This window comes from Canis lupus, chromosome 27 (assembly GCF_048164855.1).
Source record: "Canis lupus baileyi chromosome 27, mCanLup2.hap1, whole genome shotgun sequence".
NCBI classification, from domain to species: domain Eukaryota; kingdom Metazoa; phylum Chordata; class Mammalia; order Carnivora; family Canidae; genus Canis; species Canis lupus.
Genome location: NC_132864.1, coordinates 36,889,472 through 36,904,009, shown reverse-complemented (window position 1 = coordinate 36,904,009; position 14,538 = coordinate 36,889,472). Strand labels below are relative to the sequence as shown.

The following is a 14,538-nucleotide window of genomic DNA, read 5'->3' as shown; positions in this document are numbered from 1 at the left end:
CCATGATGGGGAGGGAGAGGGCTCCAGCATCAGCCCAGGAAAGCAGTCTCCTGGGGTGGGGGTGGGGCGGGGAGGGTGGGTCTTACTTAAATCAGCTTGAATGATCTGGAAGGCCAAACTATTCTTAAATTTTCCAATAATATCTTGCTGAGGGTTTTTCTCTGAATCTTGGCTTTGGGGGCAAGGTCTTCTTACCCCAAGAGCCTGTCTTAGGGAATGGGGGTTCATAGCCATAGACCTCAGGAACCTGACAAACCAGTTGGAGAAACCTGGCCCTGCCAGCTTCCCCCCAGGAAGTGGGGAAGTTTCAGCCCTCGCCCCCAATCCTCTAGCCCCATTGGTTTCTGCCATTTGCTAGAGGGATTAGCTGGAGTGTAATGAATATGACCCCAGGGATTAGGGAGGGGAAGCTCATTCTTTCCTGGAGTGTGGGCCTGGCGTCTGCAGGGAGCTGGGGTCCAGAAACATCTCCAGCCTCCATCCTGGGCACTGGGCCCAGGGGCCTACTGCACCTCGGTTCTCTGCCTCATTTTGTGTTCCTGGGGACTCAGAAGCCCCTCCTCTCTCAGTCCCCTCCCTGAATCTGGGGAGGTGGCTTGGGTCCCCTGAAGGCAGCGAGCCCCTTGGATCCTAAATTCTCTGAAGGTCTGTGCTGGAAGCGTCCCTGGCGGCCCGTTCCCCTTACCGCCCCCCACTGCGCCGTGTGACAAAGGTAGACCTCGGGGTCGGGAGGAGGGGTGTGACCTGGCAGCGAAGCCTCGGGTCTGGGGCCAAGGCTCCCAGTGCCTTCCCGGTCACCAGAGTTGCCCCCTGGCTTCCAGCCGAGGGAGGGAGAGCTGGCGCGCCGCGGACGGGCCCCGAACGCTCGGGAGCCATCCAATGGGCGGGAGGGCGCGGCGGGGTCGGCCCCTCCCCCTCCCCCGCCCCTCCCCCGCCCCCTTCCCCCCCCCGCCCCGAGGCGCTCCCGCGGTAGGCGCGGTGCCTGGCGGTTCCTGCCGGCCGTTCGGGTTCCGGGTCTTGTCCCCGAGGTGCGACCCCCGGGACGCCCCGCCGCCCCGCCATGGGCCTGGAGCTGTACCTGGACCTGCTGTCCCAGCCCTGCCGCGCCGTCTACATCTTCGCCAAGAAGAACGGCATCCCCTTCGAGCTGCGCCCCGTCGAGCTGCTCAAAGGTGGGCCGGGCCGCCCGTGTGCGCAGGGACCCCCGAGTGCCGCGACACCCCCCAGCTCGGAAACTGTCATCAGCCATGGCTTGTGTCTTTTTCACGAGCCCGGATCTTTGCCTAGTGAATACGAAACATTTTTCAAGATACAGGTTAAGAGGGAGCAGAGCAGATAGAGAGCAGTGGAGGGCTTGGGGGGGGGGGGGGGTAGGGCGTGGGGAGGCGAACGGAGTGCCCCCAATACCTACACACCCGGGCTTGGGGAAGGCAAGGAAACCGCCTCTCCATTTCTGGGTGGGAGTAGCCACAGCTCTTGCATTTCTGCAGGTGCCAGCAGGAGAGTTGTTCCGCCTGGATCTGGTCTCCTCTTAATTTCTACAGCTACGGCTACCAACCTCCCCTCCGCGTTCACAGGATCCCGGGGAGGGGCAGAGCTGTAATGGGACAGCAGGGCGATCAGACAGCAGGCCCACCCTTGGGCAGACCAGAAGGGAGACCTCTTCTTGGCTGAGCCGGCCCACCTCCTGTCTTTGGTGCCCCCAGCCAGGGCCACCGACTGCTGCCTCCCTGCTCCACCTGTCCAGCTCTTCTTGGATGGGGGCTGGGCACAGAGGCACTTTTTTTTTTTTTTAAGATTTTATTTATTTATTCATGAGAGACACACAGAGAGAGACCGAGAGAGAGAGAAAGAGAGAGGCAGAGGCACAAGCAGGCTCCATACAGGGAGCCCGATGTGGGACTTGATCCTGGGTCTCCAGGATCACGCCCTGAGCTGAAGGCGGCGCTAAACCACTGAGCCACCCAGGCTGCCCAGAGGCACTTTTTTGGAGGGAGAATGGGTAGGGGTGATTCTCTTAGGTGGGCGCATGGGCCGGCTGGAGCCTGGTTCCACACAGGCCCTCTGACTCCACAAACCATAATTGTTGTACCCTCCAGCACTGGCCCAGCTCAAGGAATGTAGAAGTGAGTCAGACCTATGAACCTCCATTGGGGAAGGAGCCTTGAGGGTTTGGCACAGGACAGAAAGAAGAGCTGAGCTGCTGGAGGCTGGGTGATGAAGTGGGCAGGAGCTCTCAGAGAGTGGGGTTGACCTGAGGGCTGGGGGCAGGTGTGGCTGGAGCTCTGCGGTGTGGACAGGTCACCCAGCTGGCATAGGAAGATGGATTGCAGGGGCAGGCCTAGAGTCCAGAGAGGAGAGTGGAGTGTCTGACATACGGATGGAATTGGCTGGGGGTGAGGGTCCCTCCCTTCATGGGCAAGCTGAGATGCTGCTTGGCCTGGGTTCCCAGGGGTGTGGATGCAGGAAGGGTGGACCTCTGGTGGGGTCAAGTTCTGTGATCTGGTGACCAGCAGAGTGATCTTTCTCCTGTTGCCCACCTGGATAGGGGCCTCAGAAAGCTGGTGCCTGGATGTTGGAGTGGGAGTTGGGCAGAGGCCTCAGGGGGCTCAGAATTCCCCTCACCTGCCTCACTGGTCTCTCTCACAGGCCAACACCACAGCGATGCTTTTGCCCAGGTGAATCCTCTGAAGAAGGTGCCAGCTTTGAAGGATGGAGACTTCACCTTGGCTGAAAGGTATCAGGTCCCCAGGCTGCTACCAGGCCTTGTGAGGCCAGTCAGCCGTCTGTGTATCTACTGTGGATGGTTTGTGTGCCCTGAGCACCTGTGCCAGCCCCAGCAGGCAGAGGAGCCTGGGGCTGGGGGGGTGGGGGGTGGTGGCGTTGAAGTCATGGTATCCCCCGCCATTCCTGGGCATTGTACAAAAGAGGAAACTGTGGCCAGGAGAGGGGAGGGACTTGGACGAGGTCACTGGGCCCAGCTTGTTTCCAGGCCTCCTCTCTGCCAACCTAGCCCCCAGATGGAAGAAGAGTGGAGAGCTAAATATTGAGGAGTAGCTGTACCGTGCGTTAGAGCTATCACTTCTATAAATCTTGGGATCTTGGGGGGCAAGTACTATTGTCCTGGGAGTCAAGAGAACACCCAGAGAGCTTCAGCAGCTATTTGCTGAGCACTCACCAGGGCCAGGAACCATCTAGGCCCTGAGGCCAAAGCAGTGAACGATTCTAAGCCCTTGGCCTCATGGAACTCCTATTCTAGAAGAGGGGACTGCTAATCTCTGTAAGGTGTAGCACATCAGGGGGTGATGAGTGCCATGAGAAAATAAACAAGGTAAGAGTGAGAGAGGGTGCAATCTTGAGTAGGATGTTGAGTAAAGGGCCCTTTGAGGAGGAGGCATCTGAGCAGAGACCTACAGGGAACAGAGGTGCAAGGTATTTGGGAAGAGTGTTCTGGCTAGAGGGCACAGCAAAGCCGAAGGCTCTGAAGTGGGGCAATGCTTGGGGTCCAGGCAGAGGGGCAAGGGTAGCATGTAAGGCCAGGAAGACTTTGGCTTTACTGTAGGTAAGATGGGGCCTTTGTAGGAGTTTAAGCAGAGGAGAACTGAGATCTGAGTTTTAAAGGATCCCTCTGGCTGGAGTACTAATCCAGGAGAGGTGCTGGGGCCCCAGACCAAGGTGTTGGTGCAGGGGGACGTGGTGGTCAGTTCTGACTGCCCTTGAAGGTCAAGCCCAGGAATGTGCTGAAGAATTAGAGGTCAGAGGGAGAGACAAGAGCCCAGGCCACCTCCAGGTTGGTGGATGAATGGTGGTATCCTTTACCGAGGCCACATAGTACCTCTGTGGTAGAGCCAGATTCAAGTTCCACTTGGCTTTGGAACCTCGGGTCCTTGGACAGTCCAACATTCACAGAAGTGTAGTGCTCTCTGGCCAGACATGATGGAGGGGGAGGAGAGAGGAGGAGGTCAGAGAGGGCTTCCTGGGGGAGGGGGCTGGAGGCTTTGGGCAGGTAGAGAAGAGATGGGACAGGGTGGGAAGCAGTGACCCATTCATCTGGGAGGCCTTGTCCCAGCTACGGTGAGTGTGAGGGGACAACTGGCCTTGCTTCTGTTGTGGTCATGCATTGGATATGGTGGGGAGTGGTACCCGAGTTGTGCTCGTCCTTCAAGAGCCATGTTGGGGCCCCCTTCCTCCTGGAAGCTTTCTCTGAGTACCCCATCACCCTCCTTCTGAAATCCCAACACACTTTGTTTTTCCCTTGGTGTCCTTAGTTCAGATGATAGGATGGGTCAATGTAGAGCTGTGTGACCCTAGGCCTAACCTCACCTAACCTCTCTGAGCCTCCCATTCCTACTCTGCACCATGGAGATAGTGAAACGCTCCACCCATAGGAGTTGGGGAAACGTGAGTGTGGGGAGCAGCCCCCACCCAGGGCCCAGCCCCTGTGGAGTGGCTGAAAAGTGACTAGTACATGTTCTTCACCCACCTCCATGTCCTCCAGTGTGGCCATCCTGTTGTATCTGAGTCGCAAGTATGAGGTCCCCGACCACTGGTACCCCCAGGACCTGCAGGCCCGCGCCCGTGTGGACGAGTACCTAGCATGGCAGCACACCACCCTCAGGAGTAGCTGTACCCGAGCCATGTGGCAGAAGGTGAGCTACGGCAGGACGGGAACCCTTCTAGGAGGCTCAATGGACCGTGCTTTCTGTTTTAAAAATTCTTTTTTTTAAAGAAAGATTTATTTATTCATGAGAGACACAGAGAGAGAAGCAGAGACACAGGCAGAGGGAGAAGCAGGCTCCTGCAGGGACCCTGACACAGGACTCGATCCCATTGCCCCGGGATCACACCCTGAGCCAAAGGCAGATGCCCAACCGCTGAGCCACCCAGGAGTCCCAAGAAGTAAAATTTTTTAAAAAGATTCATTTATTTATTTGAGAGAGAGCGAGCAAGTGCGTGCACATGCATGCACCCATGAGCAGGGGTGGGAGGGGTGCAGGGGGGTGGGGTGGAAGGGGCAGAGGGAGAGAATCTCAAGTAGACTCCCTGCTGAGTGGGAAGCCCGACTGGATTCGATCTCACTACCCTGAGATCGTGCCCTGAGCCAAAATCAAGAGTTGGATGCTGAACCGAGCCATCCAGGCGCCCTTGAAAGAAGTAATATTCCTAATATTTAAGATGCTCTCAGAAAGCCATCAAAGAAAAACGCACAGGAGAAACATGGGCACAGGAAACCAGCAGAGATTTCATTGAAGGACAGAGAGAAATGGTCATTAAGTGGATGAAAATACATTTTTTTAAAAAGATTTTATTTATTTATTCATGAGAGACATACAGAGAGAAACAGAGACACAGGCAGAGGGAAAGGCAGGCTCCATGCGGGGAGCCCGATGTGGGACTCGATCCCAGGACTCCAGCATCACCCTGAGCTGGAAGGCAGACGCTTAACTGCTGAGCCACCCAGGTGTCCCTGAAAATACATTTAACCTAAGAATCAAGTCAATGCACATTAAAACAGCACACACCTACCATTTTTACCTGTCAAATGTACGATGTTCTTGAAATGTGTGCTCTGAATTATTTTTTGTAGGGTACTTACAAAGGGCCTGGCACACAGTGGGTGCCCTGTGGGTGTGAGGGAGCATGAGGTGGGCATGCTCATACTCTGCTGCAGGTAGAGTTCTACTGTTCTGAAGGGGCCCTTGGGCAAAATGCAGGTTTCTATAACCTTAGAGGTGTCCTCCTTGAGCCTCTCTGGGCTGGAAGGGGCGCCCCTTTGAGCTGGCAGGGGCAGGAGCCTGGTGTGTTTGAAGGCAGAATGGAGACAAGTCAAGTAGCGTGACTATAGACCTTTGCCACTCAAAGTGTGGTCCAGGGACTAGGGCCATCGGCACCACCTGGGAGCTTGGAAATGCAGAGTCTCAGGCACTACCCAGGCATACAGATCAGGAATGTGCACTTTAACCAGATCCCAGAGGGATTCATATGCGTCATCCTATTTGAGAAACCTGGGGTAGAGGAGGGGGTGGGGAGAGGCGAGAGGGTGACTGCTGCACGGAGGAGGGGCCTCGTGTTGAGGCTCTCATGGTGAGGGTAGTGGGAAGCCATGGAAGGCTTTATGCAGAGGGTGATGGGGGCAGACTGGGATTACAGAAGTTCCCCCATTGGCTGCCTTGCATGAGGACCTAGGGAGAGTAGAGGCTGTCCGTGTTGGAGTAGAAGATGACACCTGGGCTGGTGATGGCAGTGGGTAGAAGGAGTGGGTCGGAGCGAGGAGAAATTTGAAGGCTTGGTGATAGATTGGTGAGAGCAGGAACCAGGCTAGGCTTTGGGCAGACCCTGAGCCCTCTCTCTGCCTGCCCACCCACCAGATGATGTCCCCAGTGTTCCTGGGTGAACAGGTACCCGCTGAGACATTGGTCTCTACTCTGGCCGAGCTGGACAGGTGCCTGCAGCTGCTTGAGGACAAGTTCCTAAAGGACCAGGACTTCCTTGCTGGACCCCACATTTCAGTGGCTGACTTGGTGGCCATCACAGAGCTGATGCATGTGAGTGCCATGGGTAGGGTGGTCCACTGGGCAGCGGGGTGTTCTGGGAGGGATCCCATGTCCCAGCTCACATTGCCCCTTCTGGCTGTGGGGCCCTGAGCAAGTCGCTTCCCTCTCTGAGCCTCAGTGTTCTCATCTAATGGGACTTCAGACCCCATCCTGCAGTGACTTAAGAAGTTTCCCAGTGTCTCCTGGGAGAGAACCTCAGCCTATTACACATGTGGCAGAGGAGGGAAAATCCACCCAGGGGAATCCCTCCACGAGGTCATGCTACCTCGTGCTTGACCATGCCTATCCCTCCACTTGGCTCCCTCTCCCCATAGCCTGTCAGTGCAGGCTGCCAAATCTTCAAAAGCCGACCCAAGCTGGCTGCATGGCGCCAACGTGTGGAGGCCGAGGTGGGGAAGGACCTCTTTCAGGAGGCACATGCAGTTGTCCTGAAGGCCAAGGACTTGCCACCGGCCGACACCTCCATCAAGGAGAAGCTGAAGCCCTCGGTGCAGGTTTTGTTGCGGTGAGAGGAGGGCCAGGCCTGCAGAGATGATGGAGGCTCTGTTGTCAAAACGAAGAGGTGGAGTTGCCCTCGTAGGCTGTGAGCAAGACACGCTGTCCAGTCTCTGTCCCCAGTTCCCTCCAGGCACCAGGTCCTCCTTCCTTACTCCACTCCTGCCCCTTCCACTCTGACTTCGTGTGAGCTTAGTAAACATGTATTTGACCCTGTCCCACCTGTGTTTTAAACTTTCCATGGTAAAAAAAAAAAAAAAAAAAAAAAAAAAAAAAAAAAACTTTCCATGGTGCCTTACTCCTCTGAGGCTCAAGGATGAATCACTGAACTTTGCGCTCAGGACTTGCCCACCCTCCAGGGCACCCCCTTCTGGGTGCACACAGTCACTCATCATTTTAGACGCCTTCTCCCAGCTTCCACCTCCTGGCCTTGGCTCAGGCTGTTTCTGTTGCTAATAGGGCCCCTCCTCACCTTTGCCCGGTGCCCCTTCTGGTCTTTAGGCATTTGTCACCATGTTGCTTCTCCAGGGAGACTTCCCTGACTTCCCTAGCCCCAGGCTGAGTCAGGTAACCCCCCCTGGGCTCCTCAGCCCCAGTGCTTCCCTCCCTCAGTCCTGGAATAAAGCTGGTTCAATATCCCTGGGCTGAGCATGGGTCACAGGTGGGGGTTGACCTGGTGAGGAGATGTCTGAATCGGGCCTGGCCTTGGTCTCTGTCCTCCCTCTGGGTTGATGATGTCTCCTACAGGTGGGGCGGGTGCAGGGCTGGTTCGTGAAGCGCCTTGCAGGGAGGGAAGTCCCAGATTAGTTCCTGGCCCTCCAGGTGCTGCTGAGAGGCCTTGCTCTTTCAAGCCTACTTAACCCCGACCACTGTCTTATTTGTGCCCCACCCTGGGTCCCAGACTTGCCACCTGTCCCTGTCCTTTCTCCTTAAGGCTGTCACAATCTACCTGTCTTGTGTCCTAGACCCTCTAATGTCTTAGTCATCTAATAAACTGCTAATGGGACAGGGTCACGATTAGCCTTTCAGTCTGCTGCCTTCTCATGGAGGCTCCTTTTTTTTTTTTTTTAAAGTTTCTTTAGGGGAGCCTGGGTGGCTCAGTTGGTTAACCGTCTGCTTTTGGCTCAGGGTATGATCTCAGGGTCCTGGGATGGAGCCCACATTCAGCTCCCTGATCAGCGAGGAGTCTGCTTCTTCCTCTCCCTCTGCCCCTCCTCCCTGCTCATGTGCACACCTTCTCTATCTCTGTCTCTCTCAGATAAATATATCTTTAAAAAATTAAAGATTATATTTATTTGAGAGAGAGAAAGAGAGGACAAAATTAAAGATTATATTTATTTGAGAGAGAGAAAGAGAGAAAGAGAAGAAAGAGAGGAAATGGTAGAAGGAGATGGAGAAGCAGGCTCTCCACTGAGCAGGGAGCCAGACGCGGGGCTCGATTTTAGGACCCCAGGGATCATGACTTGATCTGACGGCAGATGCTTAATCAACTGAGCCACCCAAGTGCCCCTCCTTTTTTTTTTTTTTTAAGATTTTATTTTATTTATTTATTTTTAAGATTTGTTTATTCATAAGAGACGGAGAGAGAGACAGAGGCAGAGACACAGGCAGAGGGAGAAGCAGGCTCCCCAAGTCCCTGATGCAGGACTTGATCCCAGGACCCCGGGATCACACCCTGAGCCAAAAGCAGGTGCTCAACCTCTGAGTCGCCCAGGTGTCCCTAAAGATTTTATTTATGAGTAATCTCTACACCCAACATGAGGCTTGAACCTACAACCCTGAGATCAAGAGTCACATGCTCTACTGGCTGAACCGGCCAGGTGCCCAAGCCTCCTTCAATATGTTCACTCATATAGAATTTTAGAAGTGTAATTGAAATTATTCATATACACTCCCACATAATTTCTTTCTTTTTTTTACTCCCACATAATTTCAATTGTATTTTCATTTATAAGTCAAACAATTTTGCAACACCGACAAGAGTACTATGTTTAGCCATATCAAGAGATTTCCATGTTTTTTTTTTTTAAGAATTATTCATTCATGAGAGAGAGAGAGAGAGAGAGAGAGAGAGAAAGAGGCAGAGACACAGGCAGAGGGAGAAGCAGGCTCCCCACAAGAAGCCGGACATGGGACTCAATCCTGGACCCCAGGATTACCACCCGAACCAAAGGCAGACACCCAACTGCTGAGCCACCCAGGTGTCCCGATTTCTATGTTTCTTAAAACATATTTTATTTATGAGAGTGTGTGCACAAGCTTGGGGGGCGAGGAGGGAGGGAGCCAGGGGGAGAGATAGAGCTGACTCCTTGCTCAGCAGGAAGCATGACATATAGGGCTCCATTCCAGGACCTTAGCGGAAGGCGGATGCTTAACCTGACAGAGCCACCCAGGCACCTCCAGATGTCCATGTTTTAAGTAATACATTTTGTTTTGACTATAAAAATATAGGGTACTATATAAACATGGCTAGGAATGTTGGACTAGGACCTGGCTTTCACTCCATGGTGTGTAGTATTTCACTATGAGACAAGGTCGCCACAGGTGCCAGAGGCTACAAAAGCAGATGTCTGTCGGGACCAGGTAGGGATGCGGTGAACTGGAGGTTCTCTGCCCAGCCTCTCCTGAACTCACAAGTGTCACCTGGCTCCGGGTCAAGAGAAGCCCAGATCCCCACATATAACGTGAAGTCGCCTCACTTGGAAATGGTAGCAACACAGTAAAAAAGGGATGAAAAAAAATTCAGATAGAGCCTGGGAAAGGCCCCTACAGATGTGTTTCTGGTGTGTGTCCAAATCCCCATTTTGCGAAACTGAGTAAAGGAAACCTCTTGTACAGTAAGGTCGGGCGGCCAGAAGGGGGGGCGCTCACCCCTACTACTCCTTGCGGCCCTTTGCAACCTCGGTCGGAAGAACCCAAGTCTGAGTACTACCAGCAGGGGAAAGAAAGGCCCCCCTCGGCCATTGAAAAGCGCCTACACTCTAGATTCCCAGTTTATTCCCGCGCACTTTATTTTTTATCTTTTTAAGATTTTATTTATTTATTCATGAGAGACACATACAGAGAGAGGGAGAGGCAGAGACACAGGCAGAGGGAGAAGCAGGCTCCATGCAGGGAGCCCGATGCGGGACTCGATCCTGGGTCTCCAGGATCACACCCTGGACTGCAGGCAGCGCCAAACTGCTGCGCCACCGGGGCTGCCCTCCCGCGCACTTTAAAAAAAGTTTTTTAGTTTTATTTTTAAAAGATCTTATTTATTCATGGGAGACGCAGAGAGGCAGAGGGAGAAGCAAGCTCCCCGAGGGGAGCCCGACGTGGGATCCGATCTCCGGACCCCGGGATCACGACCTGAGCCCAAGGCGGACACTCCACCACCGAGCCGCCCAGGTGCCCCGCACTTTCTGTTTTTAACAGTCCCTCCCAGCTCCTCCTCTTTTTCTGTTAAGCACGTTTTTCTCCGTTGGTTGCGCTTGCCGATGGTTTTGCCTTAGGCTGCACGTCCCAAATTGCAATTCTCGGCTACCCTCGAATAAACCCATTTTTTTACTAGTAAAATAACTGGCTCTTTCATCTTCAAGGTTAACAATCTAAGCCCGGGTCAGGAAGCCCTCGGGCCCGCGGGCGGGGGGAGCAGGGCCCGGGACCCTGGGCCGCCCGCGCTCCGCCGGCGCCCCCGCCCCCGCCCCCGCCCCCGCCCCCGAGGGCCCTCAGGACTCCGGAAATCGGCCTCGCGCCGAGGCGGGTGTAGACGGCGCAGCCAATCCCGGGGCGCTGCTGCCTGCGCAGCCAATAGGGAGCCCGGTCCCGTGGCGCCCGCCCCCGCCCCCGCCCCCGCCCCCGCCGCCCAGTCCGCGACCCGGCGCGCCCCGACCTGCGCGCTGAGCCCGGCTTCTCGGCGGCGGCGGCGCGTCGGCCCCTTCCCGCCAGGCATGCCGTTCGTCGAGGTGGACACCAACTTGCCCGCCAGCCGTGTGCCCGCGGGGCTGGAGAAGCGGCTGTGCGCGGCCACTGCAGCCATCCTGGGCAAGCCCGAGGACGTGAGCGTGGGCCGGGCAGCACCGGGCGGGAGGAGGCTGCCGGGCAGGGACCCCCCCCCCCCCCGCCCCGTCGGCCCCGTGCTGTCTTCCCTGGCCCTGACACCAGCGCGACCCCCCGGGGCCCCGCCCCGAGCCTCCAGCCCTGACCCCGGGGGCCCGCGCAGGTCGCCTCTCGCCCTCCCGGGGCCTCAGCGCGGACGCGGCCTGCACCGGCTTCAGGCGAAATTTCGGTGTCGCCCGCAGCGCGTGAACGTAACGGTGCGGCCGGGTCTGGCCATGGCGGTGAACGGCTCCCCCGAGCCCTGCGCGCAGCTGCTCATCTCCTCCATCGCAGTGGTGGGCACCGCCGAGGAGAACCGTGCCCACAGCGCCCGATTCTTCGAGTTCCTCACCAAGGAGCTGGACCTGGGCCAGGATCGGTGCGTGGGGGCAGGGAGAGGATGGGGGCCGTGATCCCATCCCCGAGCCCCTCCCGAGGTTGGGGGAAAGGCAGTCCTCAGCTAGTGCCCTGGGCCCGCGGATGCTGGGTCCACCCTCGGAAGGGTAGGGGAATTGAGTGGATTCCTGACACTGCCGTGGTTTCCTTGACACCTGGGCAAGGTGTGGCCTTCCAAACCTCGGTGAAGGTTTGGAAGGCTGTGAAGTGGGAAAGCTCTCCTTGAGCTGCAACCTGGGGGAATTGCTAGAGTCCTGTGGGATGGGGGTGCACTCTCTGTGCCTTGGCACAGGGGTAGGTTAGAATGTTATTTGCCTAACAAAGCTATGGCCGTTTATCATCTGCCTTTAGCCTTCTCCACATCTTGGAAAATCAAGAATGATTTTCTAGGAGAACTTCTCCAGCTTGGTCGGATGTGTGACCTCTGGGCCGTAGCCAAATAGGTCCTGGGAGACTCGGAGTAGTGGAAAGAAAGTTGGCTTAGATGTCTGGAGACCTGGGTTCTGAGTCCAGGACAGCTCAGGGACTCAGGCAGTGACAAACCCGGAAATGAACCACCTCTGGTTTGTAGGCTTCTCTTCTGTGACTAGAGGGGAATGTATTAATAATCACCCAAGAAGCCCGAACAGCCCCCCAACCTGGGATTCTGTGTCAGGGTTAAAGTTTCTTTCTGGGTGAAAAATATTCCTGAGCCAACCCCATGCCTATGAGGAACTAAGAGCATGAGAAACTTGAAAGAACCTTCCAGAATGGATCCTTTGTTGGCCTAAGAGGCCTAGTGAGGAATGGTGACTCCTGGGAGTGCTCAGACCTGGTCTTCAAGTCGGGATGAGGTAAAAATTGTAAGAACGATATGTAACATGTGAATGGTTACCTGTGCCAGGTTATCTATAGATACCTAACATTGCATGTTCCCATTTGATCCACGCAATCTCTGTCCCTCTGTTCATATCACCTTGTGCAGACATGCCATCCCTGTGAGGTTTACAGATGGGAAAACCAAAGCTGTCACACCAACCCTTCCCCTACCATCCCTCAGGCTACCCCAAGTATCTTACTCTTTACCAGGAACTTCCCATCACTTCTGTGAGAGGGGCGTGTTGTGCACTCCATAGACATTAGTGGGGGGCGGGGGGGGTTGTCAGGTCACCCTGTGTCTGGTTTTGAGGTAACTTTGAGAAAACAGAAGTGCCAGGGGGTACTGCACATGCCCCCAGGGAGCTTGCAGTTTGAGAGTGAGTGGGCTACCCACAGAGCATGCAGTGACCCTAGAGGCTCCCTTCTGCCCCTGAGGGGCCACAGTGGGAGATCATTAATGGGCTAAGGTAGGCTGCTCTGGGAGTCCAGGGTAGGAGTGCCCAGCTAGCAGTCTTGGAATATGAGGCATTAGCCAAGGAGCTGATTACATGTTTTTTGCTTTTTCTTTTTTTTCTCTTGAAGGATAATTATCCGCTTTTTCCCCCTGGAGCCCTGGCAGATTGGCAAGAATGGGACAGTCATGACTTTTCTATGACTGGTACAGAGGGCACCCAAGGCATGCATCTGTCAGCTGTCTGCCCCTTCCAGAGAGACCTCCTGGCAGAGTAAGGGCCTGCTGGATACCAGCTTCTGGTGCTCATTCATGCAGATCTGCCTGTGACCCCACAGTCCTCTTCTTCCCCAGCCTCGTATCAAATAAATGAAGAGATTTTTGTCTTTCTTTTTTTCTGTCCCACCCTGAAATCTTCGTCTTTCAAACGTGACTTATTTATCTCCCTTTACCCTTCCCTGGCATTCTGGGTCACCCTGGGCATCAGGGTTGGTGTATGAGGTGGGAACTTTAGGGAATCTGAGAGGTGAGATGTTTCCAGACTTCTAGGCCACTGTCTCATGTATTGTGTGTAGGCTGCTCAAATCCAAGGGTGGATAGTACAGCCTGGAGGCCTGGTTTTCCATCCCCATGTGCAGGCTGGTGGGGCTGGCAGCCGGTCCAGGCTGGGTCTTCCTACAGCTTTTGCTGACCAGACGTTCCTACCCTCAGCTTGGGTTGGCCCACGTAACTTACTGCCCATGGAATGCCGTGCCCAGCAGGGGAGCAGTGCGGTTGGGCTTCAGGGCCCTTTCCTGGGTATTTCCAAACTCCATCTTCTCCCATGAGTCTTACCAAAATTCCTCTGTAGCTGTGCACCTTGTAAAAGTCATGTCCTGGAATGGCAAACCTGGAAATGCAACTTCTGCCACTACAAACAGAATGAATGCAATTCCCATCTAAATACTATATTATGCTTTCACATTTTAGGGGATAGACAGACATGGTGGGGGGGAGCCCAAAAGGTGTCCTTTACAGTGACCTTCCAGATGTTTGATGCAGAGTTTACATATCATGACCCTTAGACCCGATGGTGGGCACTGTGTTTACCTATAGAGTTGGAAGTCTTATCATCCTTGTACACCTTGTACGTCAGTGGAGTACCAAGTTGAGATTTTTGGTCTATGCTGTCAACGTGGTAAAGTTAGTTCCCAATGGAACAGTTCTTGTGCTTTTGCTTTTTGTACCCTACCACTGCTGTGGACTCTCATTAAAACCTAGAGCTCGGAGTTCCTTCCTTTGGCTCCCTGGCCCAACTTTTCCTGTGCTCTTTCCTTCTGCCAACATGGTGTTCTGCTTCCCAGAGGGGCTCAGGGAATGTTCCTGGGTTGAATCTGAATGAATGGTTAAAGTGCCCAAGGAGGGATTCAGGCCTAACTCTAGCCAGGACCATAAGGTAGTAGCCTCCTGCCTTGGTCCCACTTTGAATGTTTTTCCCCTACTGTAGTGAGAATGAGGTCATTTGGTTGCTGTGGACGATTATCCCCTCCCTGTCTCCACATTATCCTCACTGTGGCCCTGAACTTTGGCCCCTGGTAATACTGTGCTGCCAGAGTGATCCTACACTGCCTGTACTGTTTCTCACCTCCAAAAGCTTGCCACACAGCTCCTTGCTACGTGGGCCGCTCTTGCCATCTTTTTTCACCTGTTTCACTCCAGAGCATATTT

The 14,538-nt window shown here is 54.8% G+C and overlaps 2 protein-coding genes across 3 annotated transcripts; both read left to right on the top strand.

Annotated features, from left to right (window-relative positions):
• The first annotated feature begins 941 nt into the window (after positions 1 to 941).
• LOC140619670 (glutathione S-transferase theta-3-like) lies at positions 942 to 7,265 on the top strand. Its single transcript, XM_072803451.1, has 5 exons — positions 942 to 1,172; positions 2,650 to 2,737; positions 4,499 to 4,649; positions 6,369 to 6,545; positions 6,869 to 7,265. Exons 1-5 carry the CDS (start codon positions 1,061 to 1,063, stop codon positions 7,061 to 7,063), a joined length of 723 nt encoding a protein of 240 aa, XP_072659552.1. The 5' UTR covers positions 942 to 1,060; the 3' UTR covers positions 7,064 to 7,265.
• Positions 7,266 to 10,878: 3,613 nt separating this feature from the next.
• DDT (D-dopachrome tautomerase) lies at positions 10,879 to 13,244 on the top strand. Of its 2 annotated transcripts, XR_012019516.1 has the most exons (4): positions 10,885 to 11,086; positions 11,330 to 11,505; positions 12,178 to 12,355; positions 12,963 to 13,244. XR_012019516.1 is itself a non-coding variant. In XM_072803450.1 (3 exons), the coding sequence occupies exons 1-3, from the start codon at positions 10,979 to 10,981 to the stop codon at positions 13,033 to 13,035; spliced, it is 357 nt and encodes a 118-aa protein (XP_072659551.1). In that variant the 5' UTR covers positions 10,879 to 10,978; the 3' UTR covers positions 13,036 to 13,244. The 2 variants fall into 2 exon arrangements, 1 of the variants encoding a protein (XP_072659551.1); XM_072803450.1 differs by lacking the exon at positions 12,178 to 12,355 and having other exon boundaries at positions 10,879 to 11,086.
• The last annotated feature ends 1,294 nt before the right edge of the window (positions 13,245 to 14,538 follow it).